Source organism: Anolis carolinensis, chromosome 3 (assembly GCF_035594765.1).
Source record: "Anolis carolinensis isolate JA03-04 chromosome 3, rAnoCar3.1.pri, whole genome shotgun sequence".
NCBI lineage: Eukaryota > Metazoa > Chordata > Lepidosauria > Squamata > Dactyloidae > Anolis > Anolis carolinensis.
The window spans coordinates 176,591,326-176,605,321 of record NC_085843.1 but is presented as its reverse complement, the minus strand read 5'-3'; the positions used below and the strand labels follow the sequence as shown (position 1 = coordinate 176,605,321).

Sequence of the window (13,996 nt, the reverse complement as noted above, 5' to 3'; positions counted from 1 at the left end):
ATGACTGCATGGAATGCTGTTACCTTCCTGCCAGAGCAGTACCTATCAATCTACTCACATTTGCATGTTTATTTATTTACAGTACTTATATTCCGCTCTTCTCACTCCAAAGGGGACTCAGGATGGATCACAGAACATACAAATATGGCAAACATTTAATGCTGTGGCGTAGGCTGTTGAGCAACCAGCTGCAGCCAGCTGCAACAAATCACTCTGACCAAGAGGTCATGAGTTTGAGGCCAGCTCGGAGCCCCGCGTTTGTCTTTGTTCTATGTTAAGGCATTGAATGTTTGCCTTATATGTGTAATGTGATCTGCCCTGAGTCCCCTTCGGGGTGAGAAGGGCGGAATATAAATACTGCAAATAAATAAATAAATAAATGCAGTTTTATACACAGATAGGGCAGACAGACAATTGAACATAGATAGAGGTATATAGGCTTTTCCCATCTTGAAAGCTTGTGCTCAGTTCTGGTCAAGGGGGGGGGGCACGTTCTGTCACTCCATCTCCCTGCTGAAAAGCTTTATTTAAAACTTCCCTCTTTTTGATTGAATCACTGGCATTTCCTTATGGATGCCTTAATACCGCTCCACTTTAAGCAGTCCCTATTTATCTACTCACAGTTTGCTTTGAACCACTGGGTAGGGGGAAGCTGGGCTAAAGGTCAGGAGCTCACCCTGACACGGGCTTCAAACTGTCAACCTCTTGTCTGACAAGATTTATGGCAGCTGGTGGTTTAACCTGCTGTGCTAAAGCCCAGCCCCTTCCTTTTGTCTCAAGCAACAAAGTGGATTGGGTCCTGCTACTCCTCCAAATTGTTCATATCATTTTGAGAGGAGTTAGCAATTGTTGTAGATCAGCCTGATCCTGACATTGGCCCTGTTCAGCCAGTAATTGTCCCTGCACCTGCTTTGCCAGAGGACTTGCCAGAAGACTCTGGTTTTGAGCCTGAAATACAACTACAGTACCTTTGCCAGAGTCTGTTCCAGTGGATTCTGGGACCAGAGAAGAGATGGTTGCAATCAGGCATTCTGAACTGCATTCTTCTCCCCTGTCAAGGTCAGTTGAACAGCTGCCAGATGGGCATTCTAGTTTGGAGGAGAATGATGTATTTGATAGAAGGGAGGCATTCACTCACAGAAGAAGGCGGTGCAAATATTTACGAAGGAGTAACCGCCTGCTTTTGAAGCATGCTAATGAGTAGTTTTCCCATGAGAGAAATAGTGTTCCCAGGGAAAGTAGACCTTGGATTTGCCTTAAATACTTTGTCCTTTCTCTGCTTGGCAGAGGTGTCAACTTTGCAATTCAAGAGAGAAAGATTTTTGCCTCCGTGTTCTTGTATGCCTTGCTGCCGTGGACTTTTAAATCAAGTTCCTGCCTTGTTTTATCTTTGGATCCATAGAATACTCCTGTGTCTTTGCCATATGGATTATCAATACCTTGGATTATATTTGGAGTTTAATCCTGCATTCCAGCCTTGTTCCCTTTGGCTTCCTAATTGTTTCATACCTTGGATTTGAATCCTATATGGACTGTTCTTGATAGTTCTTGTGGGACTAAGTACAAGTTCTTGTTCGGACTAGAGCCTTGAGTAATTTTCTTGGACTCCTGCTTCAAGACTGTTAAGTATACTGCTTTTGTGGTTTTAACCCACTTTATTGACTCTGAACTTTATTTGCTTGTGCTCACTTATAATTTTCAATAAACACCTTGATTGCTTATATTCTAAGCTCCAGGGTGGTTTCAAGGAGCGTATGCAGCCTATGGGTGCAATAGCAAGATCATTTTGCCACCAGACATCTGTGGCTTTTCCTCAGCTGATAAGTATCTTGGTCTGATACTATTTAGAGATTATGGTGAGATTTCCAAATAGTATCAAGGTAGGTAATTGGGGGGAACCATCCCTGTAAAAATGAAATGGAGACATAAATACATTCAAAGATTGCAGAATGCATGTTAAACCCACAGGCCTTTGTGATGAGGTCACCAGACACAAATAAAAACACTTTTTACTGCATGATCTTATCCTAATCTTGACCCAAACCAAACTTCACATCATATGAAAGGTGTATTAAATGAGAACAGTTTCCCCTTGTCTTTCCCCATCTTTTGGATTCTGAATACATTTTCTATCAGCTTTGGAATACAAATTTTACGATTTGGTAATAGAAATACTCCTTAGCCATGCATTTTGGGGCTTCTTTTTTAGTTTTAAAAAAAACAACTAAATAATATTAAATGAAGTAACTGTGATGGTCCTTGCCTGCAAGAAGCCATTTGCCCTGTTAATGGAATGTTTCCTTACAAAGTAAGAACATTTTGCAGAACTTCCCACTTGTACATGCTTTTGCTTCATTACAAAAGATAAAAATTAGCATGCAAAGGGGTTTGTGTAGTAAGAAGAGGGGCTAGGAAAGACAGGAATGCTCCAAATTAGACAATACAAGTTTATCATGGGAGAACCTGTCTTAGGGGACACTTGTGACAATGTCCTTACACAGGCAACTGGATGTGCCCCCACAACCATGTCAGAGTATTTGCAGCGCAGCAGTAGTTGGATGAAAGCAGTGGAATGCAGAACGAAGAGACACTCAGAGACGTTGGTAAAACTATTTACAAAGTTTTACCGTATGCAGCAATAATTAACACAAACAGACTTGCAGACGACAGATGAACACAGGACTTTTCTGTTCTCCCACAGAACTTGACTCGAACTCTAGGCAGACAGAACTCAACTAAACTGATGCAATCGTTATGCACAAATACTTGTGTCAGGATACTCCCTAGTTTCAGCCACACATCAAGGTCATCATAGCTTCTTGGCAATTAACTCTTTCCACATTATGGTACATTTTGGATGATGCAATCAGTTGCAATACAAGCATGGCACAAATTGCATTTATACACTATCAATACACAAATCCCACATTAACAATTCCTGCTCTTTAAATGTAATTTTGTCTTCTTAAATATATACATCACTTAAGCACATATGAATCAACTTATTGTACATTCATTACATCTCATGGTTTTTCATACTGAATGACTTATAATACTTTTCTTTAAACTAGGCAATCACATACAACCTTTATACAGTTGTCTCTTACAACACTCCATATACGCAGGGAACATCTCATTACTTTTAAATGATTATACACAAACACAAATCTCTACTTCAGACACATTCTTTCAAGATCTTGCTGCTACATTTAATCAATAACAATCAACTATTTCATATCCACCACTACCAACATAGTCTTTTCCAACAGGTGTTTTGTGGAACTTCTTTGGATCAGACAAATAAGGTACGAGAGCATATCGTCGTTTTCTTCCTTCCTTCCTTCCTTCCTTCCTTCCTTCCTTCCTTCCTTCCTTCCTTCCTTCCTTTCTTTCTTTCTTTCTTTCTTTCTTTCTTTCTTTCTTTCTTTCTTTCCTGTACTCACATGTCCTGACTGTACATCTTCTGTTACCTCTTGTTTTATTTGCTTAGTTGTTACTTTACCCTTCGGTGTTCCATTATTAGCCTCCTTTTGTGTACTCATCTCATGTTTATCACCTGATGTAACTTTCTTAGGTGTTTCAGACTCAGATTTAACTAAATGCTGTTTCTTGCTTTCTACACTAGATGTCTCTCTTCTCTTCTCACTTGAAACAATGTCTCTAGCTTTCTGGAAACCATGCAGTTGTTCTGTGTCAAAATGAATTTCTTTCCAATCACTAGGCCTTTCAAAATAAGCCAATCTAGATATCTTAACTGTCTGGAGTGTATCTAAAAACTTGTAAGACTTTTTGTAGTATCCAATGAAAGTCATTTCCCTATGTCTTTGCTTCTTTTGGGTTCTCTTCTGCCGAAATTAATACATTTGCTTTCTGACCAAAAATTCTGAGACATTTGTAATTAGGTACATAATTATACACTTTACGGAATGGGCTATCTTGTACACACTCATCCCACAACCTATTTGTTATGTAATTGCAAGTATGAAGCATCTCAGGCCAATAACTGTTAGAAATGGCTATCCTTAAACACACATGTTTTCATTTCATTCAGGACTTGCACTCTTTTCTCTGCAATCCCTTCTTCAGCTTTAAACTGCCCAATTTCTAAACAATCAATTTTTTTTTACCTCAATAGCTTCTTGAACTCATCACTACAAATTTCTGCCCCTTTGTCAATGAGTGTATCCAATTTCTTACCATATAAATTCTCAATCAAACTCAGCCAATTAGACAATTTTCTAGTTGCTTCAGATAACTCTTTGAAGAAATATATATATACCCAAATCTGCTCAATCTTTCTACGAATAACATCATGTAATTTGATCCACCAGCACTTTCCTCAAAAGGTCCTTCAATCTGAACATCAAACAAGTTGGTTGCCTTTATCTTTGACCTTTTGTAAAACTTCACAGATACCTTTTTCACCTCTTTACATATGGCACAATCTAGTTCATAATGGCAAGACTCCATTTTATACTCTGGACTCAAATCAAGCGTCTTCTTTAGAATATCCATGTTTGTATGACCCATGACTCGATGGAACAAATGTACACAATGATCATGTTGTATCTGACCTCCAACACACATGATTTCTATGTTTTCATCATCAATGCTATTTACTTTATCAAACATTTCATACATTTTGTTCAGTTTCACTCCTTTCCCACTAGCTTTCCTTCTCTGTCATGGACATAACAATAGATTCCTCCAAAACTTACTTTATACTGGTGATCTGTTAAGGTGGCAACACTCAGCAGATTGGATTTCATTTCAGGTACATACAAAACTCTCTCCCAATATACTTTCAAACAAGGAATATAACAAGTGCCAAATTGAGAAAACAATTTAAATGACCCATCAGCTAAGGTAACAGTCGCTCCTTCTGTTGACTGCGCATCTCTCAGATAAGATAGATTGTTCGTAATATGGTGAGTAGCACCTGAGTCCAGCACCCACTTGTTGGTCTGGCCACTGTCCATATCTTTGTTTGCTGCCATCATCACCGTAGGTCCAGTGAAATTGTTAGATGCACCTCTGCTCCTGTTGAAGCCCCTGGAACGACGTCCTCGTCCTCTGGTCTGTTGCCTCTTGCTTTGGCAATCCCTGGCTAAATGCCCCGGCTTGTTGCAAATGAAACACTTTCTCACAGCCGACACACGCACATCTGCTGACACGGGCTCCTTCTCCTTTGGCTCCATCTGGGGCAACTCCCCCTAGCTCCTGCAGCCTCCAGCCGACTCCTTCTCGAAGAAATGCCGGTCTTCTTCTTCAGATCTTGCGACAGCATGGCTTGCAATGAATACAGCAGATGGTCCCAGTCACTAGTCAGGCTAGACATCATGATGTATGCTTGATGTTCTCTGTTTATTTGAACACCTCTGTCTTGGCATTCCAAAAACAACTCCATCTTTTTCACATGCTGTCTCACATCTCCACTTTCATTCAGCTTGGCTCTGTACAGCCTCTTTGTCCAGATCATCTTGCCTAGTGTGCTTTCTCTCTAGTGTACACTCTTAGAGCTTCCCACACTTCTTCGGCAGTCTGGAGATTTTGTACATGCACTAATTGATCTGGCATTACACTCAGGATCAAATTTGCCAGTCCTCTCTCATTTTTTTCTCTGTCTCCTTCTGTGCCTAAGATCATCTTTTGCAGCCCTTCTCTCGCAAGCAAATGCTGCATATACACTGACCATTCTTTATAGTTATGGTCGTTTAACCTCTCAATTGTTGTCAAGGAATTTGACACAGCCATTCTCTCACCTTCCGGAGACTCTCGCTCTCGAGTTTCAGCCCAGCCACTGATGGTTCCACACTTTCAGTAGCGTCTGGCAGTCCCCCTCAAGCTTCCAGATTTATACTACTCACTTCTGGCCATCAATCAGTCAGGCTCCAGCACGCCCTGCTCGCAGCTCTGCTTCTCCAGGAATCAGTCTTCTACCAAAGACACACACAGTCTCTGATCACACTCGCAGCTCCAACTTTTTCTTCCACTCCAAACTCCAGGATCAGGTCCAGTCTGGGATCTGGGCCAGTCTAGGATCTGGGCCCATAACCAATTATCAGAGTATTTGCAGCGCAGCAGTAGTTGGATGAAAGCAGTGGAACACAGAACAAAGAGACACTCAGAGACAGTGGTAAAACTATTTACAAAGTTTTACTGTATGCAGCAATAATCAACACAGACTTGCAGACAACAGACGAACACAGGACTGTTCTGTTCTCCAACAGAACTTGACTCGAACTCTAGGCAGATAGAACTCAACTAAACTGACACAATCGTTAGGCACAAACACTTGTGTCTGGATACTCCCTAGTTCCAGCCACACATCAAGGTCATCATAGCTTCTTGGCAATCAACTCTTTCCACATTCTGGATGATGCAATCAGTTGCAATACAAGCATGGCACAAATTGCATTTAAACATTATCAATACACAAATCCCACAATAACAAACCAGGCATAGAATGATTTCTGCATCCATTGAGATTCTCTAGGGTTGTCTCTGTCTTTAAGGATATAGCCAAAACATTTTAACCTCTCTTTTAGGACACACACACACACACAGAGTCTCAATGGTGTATTAGCTTTGCACTTTGGCCATTGCAGAGAATGGAAGATAAATACCATGTAGAAGTGGAGTATAAATATTTATCATAAATATGCTTTATTCTGTATGACAACAAAACAGAAATAAGAGCACAAAATAAAACATATGTTAATTCATGTCAAATGTGAATACTCTCTACCTTAATACTACTAGTGCAGTAGAGTAAAAAACCTGGGATAAAATTCTCAGAGTAGTGACTACGTTCATTTTTGTCAAGATTCTTGTGCATTCAGTAAAGGTGGAGTGTATACAGTCTGGCTGGATCATTTACATGCTGCAAGTGATAGAGCATGATGCTTTCCTTTAGCCGCATGGGAGATGCTTTGCTTGGTGGTCTGTTAGTGCTATGTTTAAAATGCTCACAGAGGCACTTAATCTCTGCCCCTAAACTGTCTGCACAGGGCTTCTGGAAACATGGCTGGCATGAAATGATGCAAGCTGACAGGTCTGCACTCAATTGGAATTTCAGGCTACCCCACAGTCCATAAAATAATGCGTAAAATGCACTACATATGGTTGCTTTTCAAATTGATTGAAATTCAACCTGTTACTCCGCAATCAAGTTCAAGTGACCGGCTGCATTTTGTACTGCTGGGAAATTACAGATGTGTTTACTGTGACTAGCATTCCAAGTATCCCTATACTAGGGTTCCATATTGATTCGCTTGAAAGTGTGTGTTTCTATGTTCCTGTCTTTTTCTTTGTTTCATATGCACCCCAATTCTATGCATGTTGGTTTAGAAGTTAATCCTACTCAGTGATCTCAGTAAGAATTATTCCACCAAAAGTATGTAATAGATTGCATCTCTGTGTAGATGTTCTGCAAAACAATTCAAAAACAAGGCATTCCGGTAGGTTCTGAATCCTAGTAAGGTTTTTCAGTTGCAAGAATACAATTAGTTGCTAGGTTTTCAAAATAGCAATAAAGGACAGTCGACATCCTTGACATGCAGCGTTGACAACCAGGAAAGGTGTTGTTGTTGTTCTTGTTATTGTGTGCTTCAAAGTAATTTATAACCCATGCAACTCTAAGCCTTTCCTAGGGGCTTCTTGGCAAGACTTTTTCAGAAGACATTTGCTATTGATTTTGTCTTTGAGGCTGAAAAGGCTTTGAGGCTTACCCAAAGCCAGCCAATGTTTTTCACGTATTGTCCACAATCATAAAATACATGCCATACACATAATTTAGAATCATAGATGCAGAATGGGCAATACTGGTCATCCAGTCCAATCTTTGCCATTTAGTAATAAGCAATCAAAGCACCGTATTTAAGGAAGGCCTCACTCCAAAATCTGAGAATGTTGGGCATCTTGTTCAGTTTATATAAAAAGAAAAGCTTTCAACTTTTGAATAGGGAACATCCCTTAAAATAAGGAACACCTTTTCATGCCACAAGGGACAAGTTTTCAATGCCTCTAATAGGGGATATGCTTTATAATAAGAGGCACTTGACATCCCTCGACACAACTGAATCAAAAATTATTATTTCAGCTTCCATTTTCCATCTCCAGCAACATATTCAAACCTAAGGCTGGTCAATTACATCCAGAGAATTACAGAGATAATTAGCACAATTACAAATTTGTTTAGGCATTATTTTCAAAGTTAAGGCAAATGGTATGGAGGTGCTCAGTCCTTATATCCTGGGGTGGTTTAAACACTGGTTTTATCAGATCTGTGGTTTAAACACTGGTTTTATCAGATCTGTAATGCTAAGATGTTCCATGTTAAAATGTCATGTAATAGATAAGACCATCCATTTTAGAATGTATGTGTGTGTCATAACTGGATCCCGAGAGCTGACGTTTCTGACACATGCTACATTCAGAATCTAGAGCATATGCATTCTATAACATACAGCATATTACATTACTTATCATAAAACATATCTCACTGCCCTTGACAGTCTCCTTAATATTAAGGTTTCTGCCAATCATTCTGTGTTTGAAAGTGATATTTACTGTAATGTAAAATAAAACTACATTTTTATCAGTGGATTAATCAACTGCTGCTTTAGTTGATTAATTGATGGGGCTACAATTCACGATATACATATTAAGAACTGTTTTGATTGTTATGTGCTGCTGTAAATAGACAAGAGCAAATGCTACAACTGGCTTTCATTTCTGACAGAAAATAATAAATTCTGTTTGCTTACAAATAACCCCACAGGTATTTTTTATTTCATTCCGTTTCTAAAAAAGATGCCTATGTAGCTGATTTGGCAATATCAGGTTTTATAAGTTTAAAATATTGATGATGAATTGGCTAACAGTTTGTTGTGCGCTCGTCTTTTTATACATAACTTCTGTGTTTATATACATACATAAATGGGTGTTCTTCAAACTGCAAACATATGTACTTAAAAATACAAACAACTCTATTTTTTAGTTTCTACAGTAGGATAAAAAAAGATCTTGCATACATAAACTAATTAATTTGTCTATATTTAGCATGAGTTTTACTTACCCATGGATGCTGCCGCTTTCCAGACTGGAGATAATAAGGAACACACGGTTTGTGTGAAGCTTTTTCTCCTACGGCTCCCAAGCTGTGAGTAAGGAGAATATTTTATAACTCTCCAGTAGACAGGCAGCCCACAGCTTCTCTCATTCCCTCGTCCTTTTTTCTCGGTGACCCTGCGCTCCAAATGCCTCTAATGCTGCCTAATTACAACACTGCTTGTGTTTCCTGTTTACATGCCATTAAGAGAAAAGGGAAGGCATGGAAATTATCACACAAAAGAGAAAGAATGCATAGCTTCACTGCAATTTGGATGGAACTTGGTTACATTATCATCCAGAAGCTTGTGAAAAGTCTCATACTTTCTAAGCATCCACAGATATATTCAGCTCTGTCTGGCTCAAGTTGACCTTGGCTTCTTTGACTTAATGCGTTGCTTAACACAGGGGAGCTATTTGGACTGGAGCAGATGTGAACAAGGTTTTCTTGACCTTTAAGAACAATGTAAGCTGTGAGATGTCTGTGTGGATGACTCAACAGCATTTGACCTATCGGGTGGTAATATGGGGCAGCTTGAAAAGTGAATAGAGTTCCTAAAAAACAAAATGGCCAATAAAGTGTATGGGAATAATCCAGCTCCAATTTTGTTGGACTTCATCTCCTCAAAGTTGTAACCAGTATGGCTGGTGGTGAAGAATGCTGGGTGTTGCAATCCAGTACAACTGGAGAGGTGTGTAATTTACAATCTTGATTTAACATTTGACACTAATTATGTTGTGAAGTACTGCTGGTTTAAAATAAGAATTAAAGGTTCAGCTTTATACTGATCTGTTTTAGTGAGCCGGATAAACTCCATCTAGACAAGTGGTTCTCAACCTCTGGGTCCCCAGATGTTTTGGCCTTCAATTCCCAGAAATCCTAACAGCTGGTAAACTGGCTGGGATTTCTGGGAGTTGTAGGCCAAAACACCTTGGGAACCCACAGATTGAGAACAACTCTAGACAATAGCTGAAGCCTCCCTGTGGTCTTTATTGTTTGCTGAGTTCTATCATTTTTGTCAAGAAAACTCTATGATAGAATTGTCTTAGGATCACCATATGCTGAAAATGACTTGAAGAAATACAACACAACAACAATATGACAACTTTGTTCCAATTCCCTGAATGTAAGGTCTCAGAGGCCATGAACTGTTGAGACTTGCACTACAATATACAGTATCAGAACTCTAGGTGGCTAGAAAATGGGGTAAAAAAATACTCTGCATGCCACTCCAGCTTATAGAGTCATGAAAATGTGCACATTTCTGTCTGTGTGGGACTTTTCCACATCTCCTTTCCTTCTAACTCTGGATCAGGGGATTTTCAGAGCAAGAGGTCAGTTATTCACTTCAGGACAAGATAGCCACTAACTGTAAACCTCTCAGACTTTATGGCCAAATGGTCAAATCCTTTTTCTTTCTTTTGTAGCTTACCAGCAGCAAGATAACACCTTTGTATTCAAGAAGACTTTTAAAGCAGAAAGTTTTTGACAATGGGTCAGGGCTGTTGCATGGTGTGAGGAATTATTTTTAACAGTTTTTTTTACTTAATGGAATTTTAACTGAATTGTTTTATTAATTGCAATATTGTATTTTTTCAGTTCTAAGACACACATTTTTCCTGTATAAAAATCTCTAAAAATGGGGTGTACCTTGGAATTATAGGTGTATCTTCTACATTTTTGTTGGTGGTACTCAAAGTAGAGTGCATCAAGTCACTATAATCTCTCCCAAACCAATCCCAAACCTTTAAGAGACTTCACATGAATTTAAATGATTTTTTTTCTTTTTTAACCTTTTCCATTTCACCAAAGTTTAGCTATTGTGAAGCTGCTCAAAGCCTCAGAAGGAGGCCGCTGCACCCAATGCTTTATCAAATCAAACACTTTAATAAATGTACTAGATCAGGGGTCCCCAAACTTTTTGAGCAGAGGGCCGGTCAAATGATCATTTGAAAAAAACAAAACAAATTCCTAGGCACACTGCACATGTCTTATTTGTCGTGCAAAAACAACAACAACAACAACAACAACAACAACAAAATAACAATACAATATTTAAAAATAAAAACAATTTTAACCAACATAAATTTATCAGGATTTCAATGGGAAGTGTGGGCCTGCTTCTGGCCAATGAGACAGTCAGATTAATTAGGATTGTTGTTGTTGTATGCCTTCAAGTCATTTCAGAATTAGGGTGAGCCTAAGCCTAAAATTTATGTATGTATTTATTTAATTACTACATTTGTTTACTACATTTATTTCCCACCCTTCTCACCCCAAAGGGGACTCAGAGCGGCTTACAAATTAAATGTACATACAATATATTATATTATTAGCATTGCACAATATTAGCATCATATATTACTATATTGAACTATACCACTATACTGTAATATTATTAGTAATATTATATGTAACATATAATATATAATTAATATTATTATATGCTATTATTATAAGTATTATATTGTATTAGACTATAATATTATCAATATTATATGTATATAAAATATATGATATTAGTAAAACTGATATAAAATATTATATTATAAAACTGAGGGCAGGGGCCAGGTAAATGACCTTGGGAGGCCGCATTCGGCCCCCAGGCCTTAGTTTGGGGACCCATGTACTAGATGATACTTTGCTGTATGTTGTATTAATTAATAGTGTATAAAGTTAAATCAAATGTATTTGTGAAGGCCCCTGTTCACCCAGTCCTCTCTATTAGCATAAGCCCCTGGCAAAGGAAATCATTGAGCCATTAGAAAATATCCCTCTAGTGATTTCCCAAGCCAAGAAAATGAAATCCTTTGTATGAGAGAAAGATAATACCTTTATCAGTAGGGCTGTGTTTTACACTCTTTTACCTGACCAGATGTGTCCAGAGGTTTATGATTTCTATGAAAGACAAGGCTAAGCAAAAATGAATAGATCAGGCTTTTGAATGGGCAACTGAACCTCTGGATATCTGGCATTCAGGGCCGGTTCATCATGGAGGCTGTTGAAGCCACTGCTTGTGGTGCAGCCCTTGGGGAGCACTCTCTAGGCAGCAGTGGCGGCGACCATCTGGTCGCTCATCATGGAACAAGGAAGTCCTTGCTCTTCTTGCGGGATTTCATGAAATCTTGCAGAGATTTCGTGAGATTTCTGCGAGATCTCACAAAATATCGCAAGATTTCTGCGAGATTTCGCGAAATCTCATGAGAAAGTGAGGCCTTCCTGGAGGCCTTTGTAGTTCTGCGGCTGGAGAGTGCATTGCCGCTGCCGGTATGTTGGGGGGGGGGCGTAATTTCGGGGGGGGGATGGCCCTAGGTTTGCTTACATAGCAAAAAAACCTAGGGCCGCCTCTGCTGTCATTACCACCTTTTGTCTTCTGAGCCCCTCACCTTTGTCTTCTTCAGAACTGGACAATAAGTCAGTCAAGAAACCATCTGCATATCCACGTCATCACCTTTCTCATTGTATCCTTCATGGGGGCATCCTCACAACGGTCTAGACCTTTAAACTCTCCAATAATCAGCAGAGATCAAATGTAGTGTAGTCTCAATGTGTAAGACAAAAATTCTGAGATAACAGTATTTGTTGTAGTAGAGTAACGTTACAAACAGTAGTACGGGTGCCAGAAGGGGGGAAAGGGTTACTCGGGAGCAGGAATCTGATGATGAGCAGCAGAGAAAGAGGATCCGGGACATACTTACAGCACCTACAGATGAGGAGTCATTTGAAGGATTCTCTGGGAATGATAATGTTGCAGACAGGAGTATGGGTGCCAGAAGGGGAAAAAAGGGTTACTCTGGGGACGATGGGTCAATGAGTGAAGGAGAAGAAGGAGACACCATGGATTGGATGAAGATAAGAGAAGTGCAAGCTATTTGTGAGGCGCCAACAACTAGTGATACCTTTATGGCATTCTCTGGGAGTGAAGACTGGCAATCAGGGGATCCAACTGAATCTTGGGGGGATCTAAGTCTTGACAGGAGATGGAGGAATTGGAGGGAAAGGCAAGGGAATTCACGTGAAGAGCTTGGAGCAGCTGTGGGGGATAGTGATGGGGTGGTGGTCAGTTCATCTTCTGATGATGGTTTGTAGATAAAACTGGGTTCAGGGCTGAGGGGTCTTTGCAGAAGGCAAGGTGTTGATGTGCATTCGTGTGCTGGGTGCTGTGTATTGGGAAAGTTTCTTGTAGACTTGCTGCTGCCTATTTCATGTTCAGTGTTGGACTCGGATCTGCAGTTTGGACCTGAATTGGTTTGGCTAAAGATGCTGCTTCTGTGGACAGTACAGCAACGCTGCTTTGGATTCCTCCTGCTTCGACCTTGGACTTCAGCTGACGATGCTTCTCTTCTTGCAACTCCCTTTGTTAACCATTTGTGTACTGTGCCTTTTTGTTTTGCCTTAGAGCGCTTTGTTTGACTTGCTGCTCTTCGCATCCAGTTGATTTGGATTACATTTCTGTTTACCTTTTGGTCTGGTTTGGGTTTTTTGAGTTTTGACCAGTGGAACTGCATTTAAGTATCCCTGCGCCCTTTTCCTTTTGTTTCAATAAACTCTGTTTTGAAGACACTTTTATGTCTGGCCCTTTAAGTCATCTGTGATTCCGACAGTATTTATATCTCCAATGGGCTGTGGAAACCCATTGGGGGACCTTGGGCTAGTCACATTCTCCCAGCCTTTGTGGGAGGCAGTGGCAAATCTCCTTTGAGTCTTACAAGAGGGTCATCAGAAATTGGAGATGCTTGAAGGTGCATAAAAACAAATGCATGGTTCTACGAGAAAGTACAGTAGGTATTTGGAAATTAAACAATGTAAATAAAGCTTGTTAATTTATCGTAAATACTTTAAGGTAATGCACTGTCATATGTGGGTCAGCTGGATTGCTACAGT

General features: G+C 39.7%; 1 protein-coding gene across 5 annotated transcripts in view; it reads right to left on the bottom strand.

Moving 5' to 3' along the window:
- LOC100560393 (rap1 GTPase-GDP dissociation stimulator 1) overlaps window positions 1-9,278 on the bottom strand; it is a 71,558-nt gene extending 62,280 nt beyond the window's left edge. For all 5 annotated transcript variants that reach the window (XM_008115804.3, XM_062975827.1, XM_008115805.3 and 2 more), the window contains exon 1: window positions 9,080-9,278. In XM_008115804.3, the coding sequence (XP_008114011.2) occupies window positions 9,080-9,083 (4 nt within the window). In that variant the 5' untranslated portion in view covers window positions 9,084-9,278. The remainder of the gene's footprint in view (window positions 1-9,079) is intronic.
- Window positions 9,279-13,996: the final 4,718 nt, after the last annotated feature.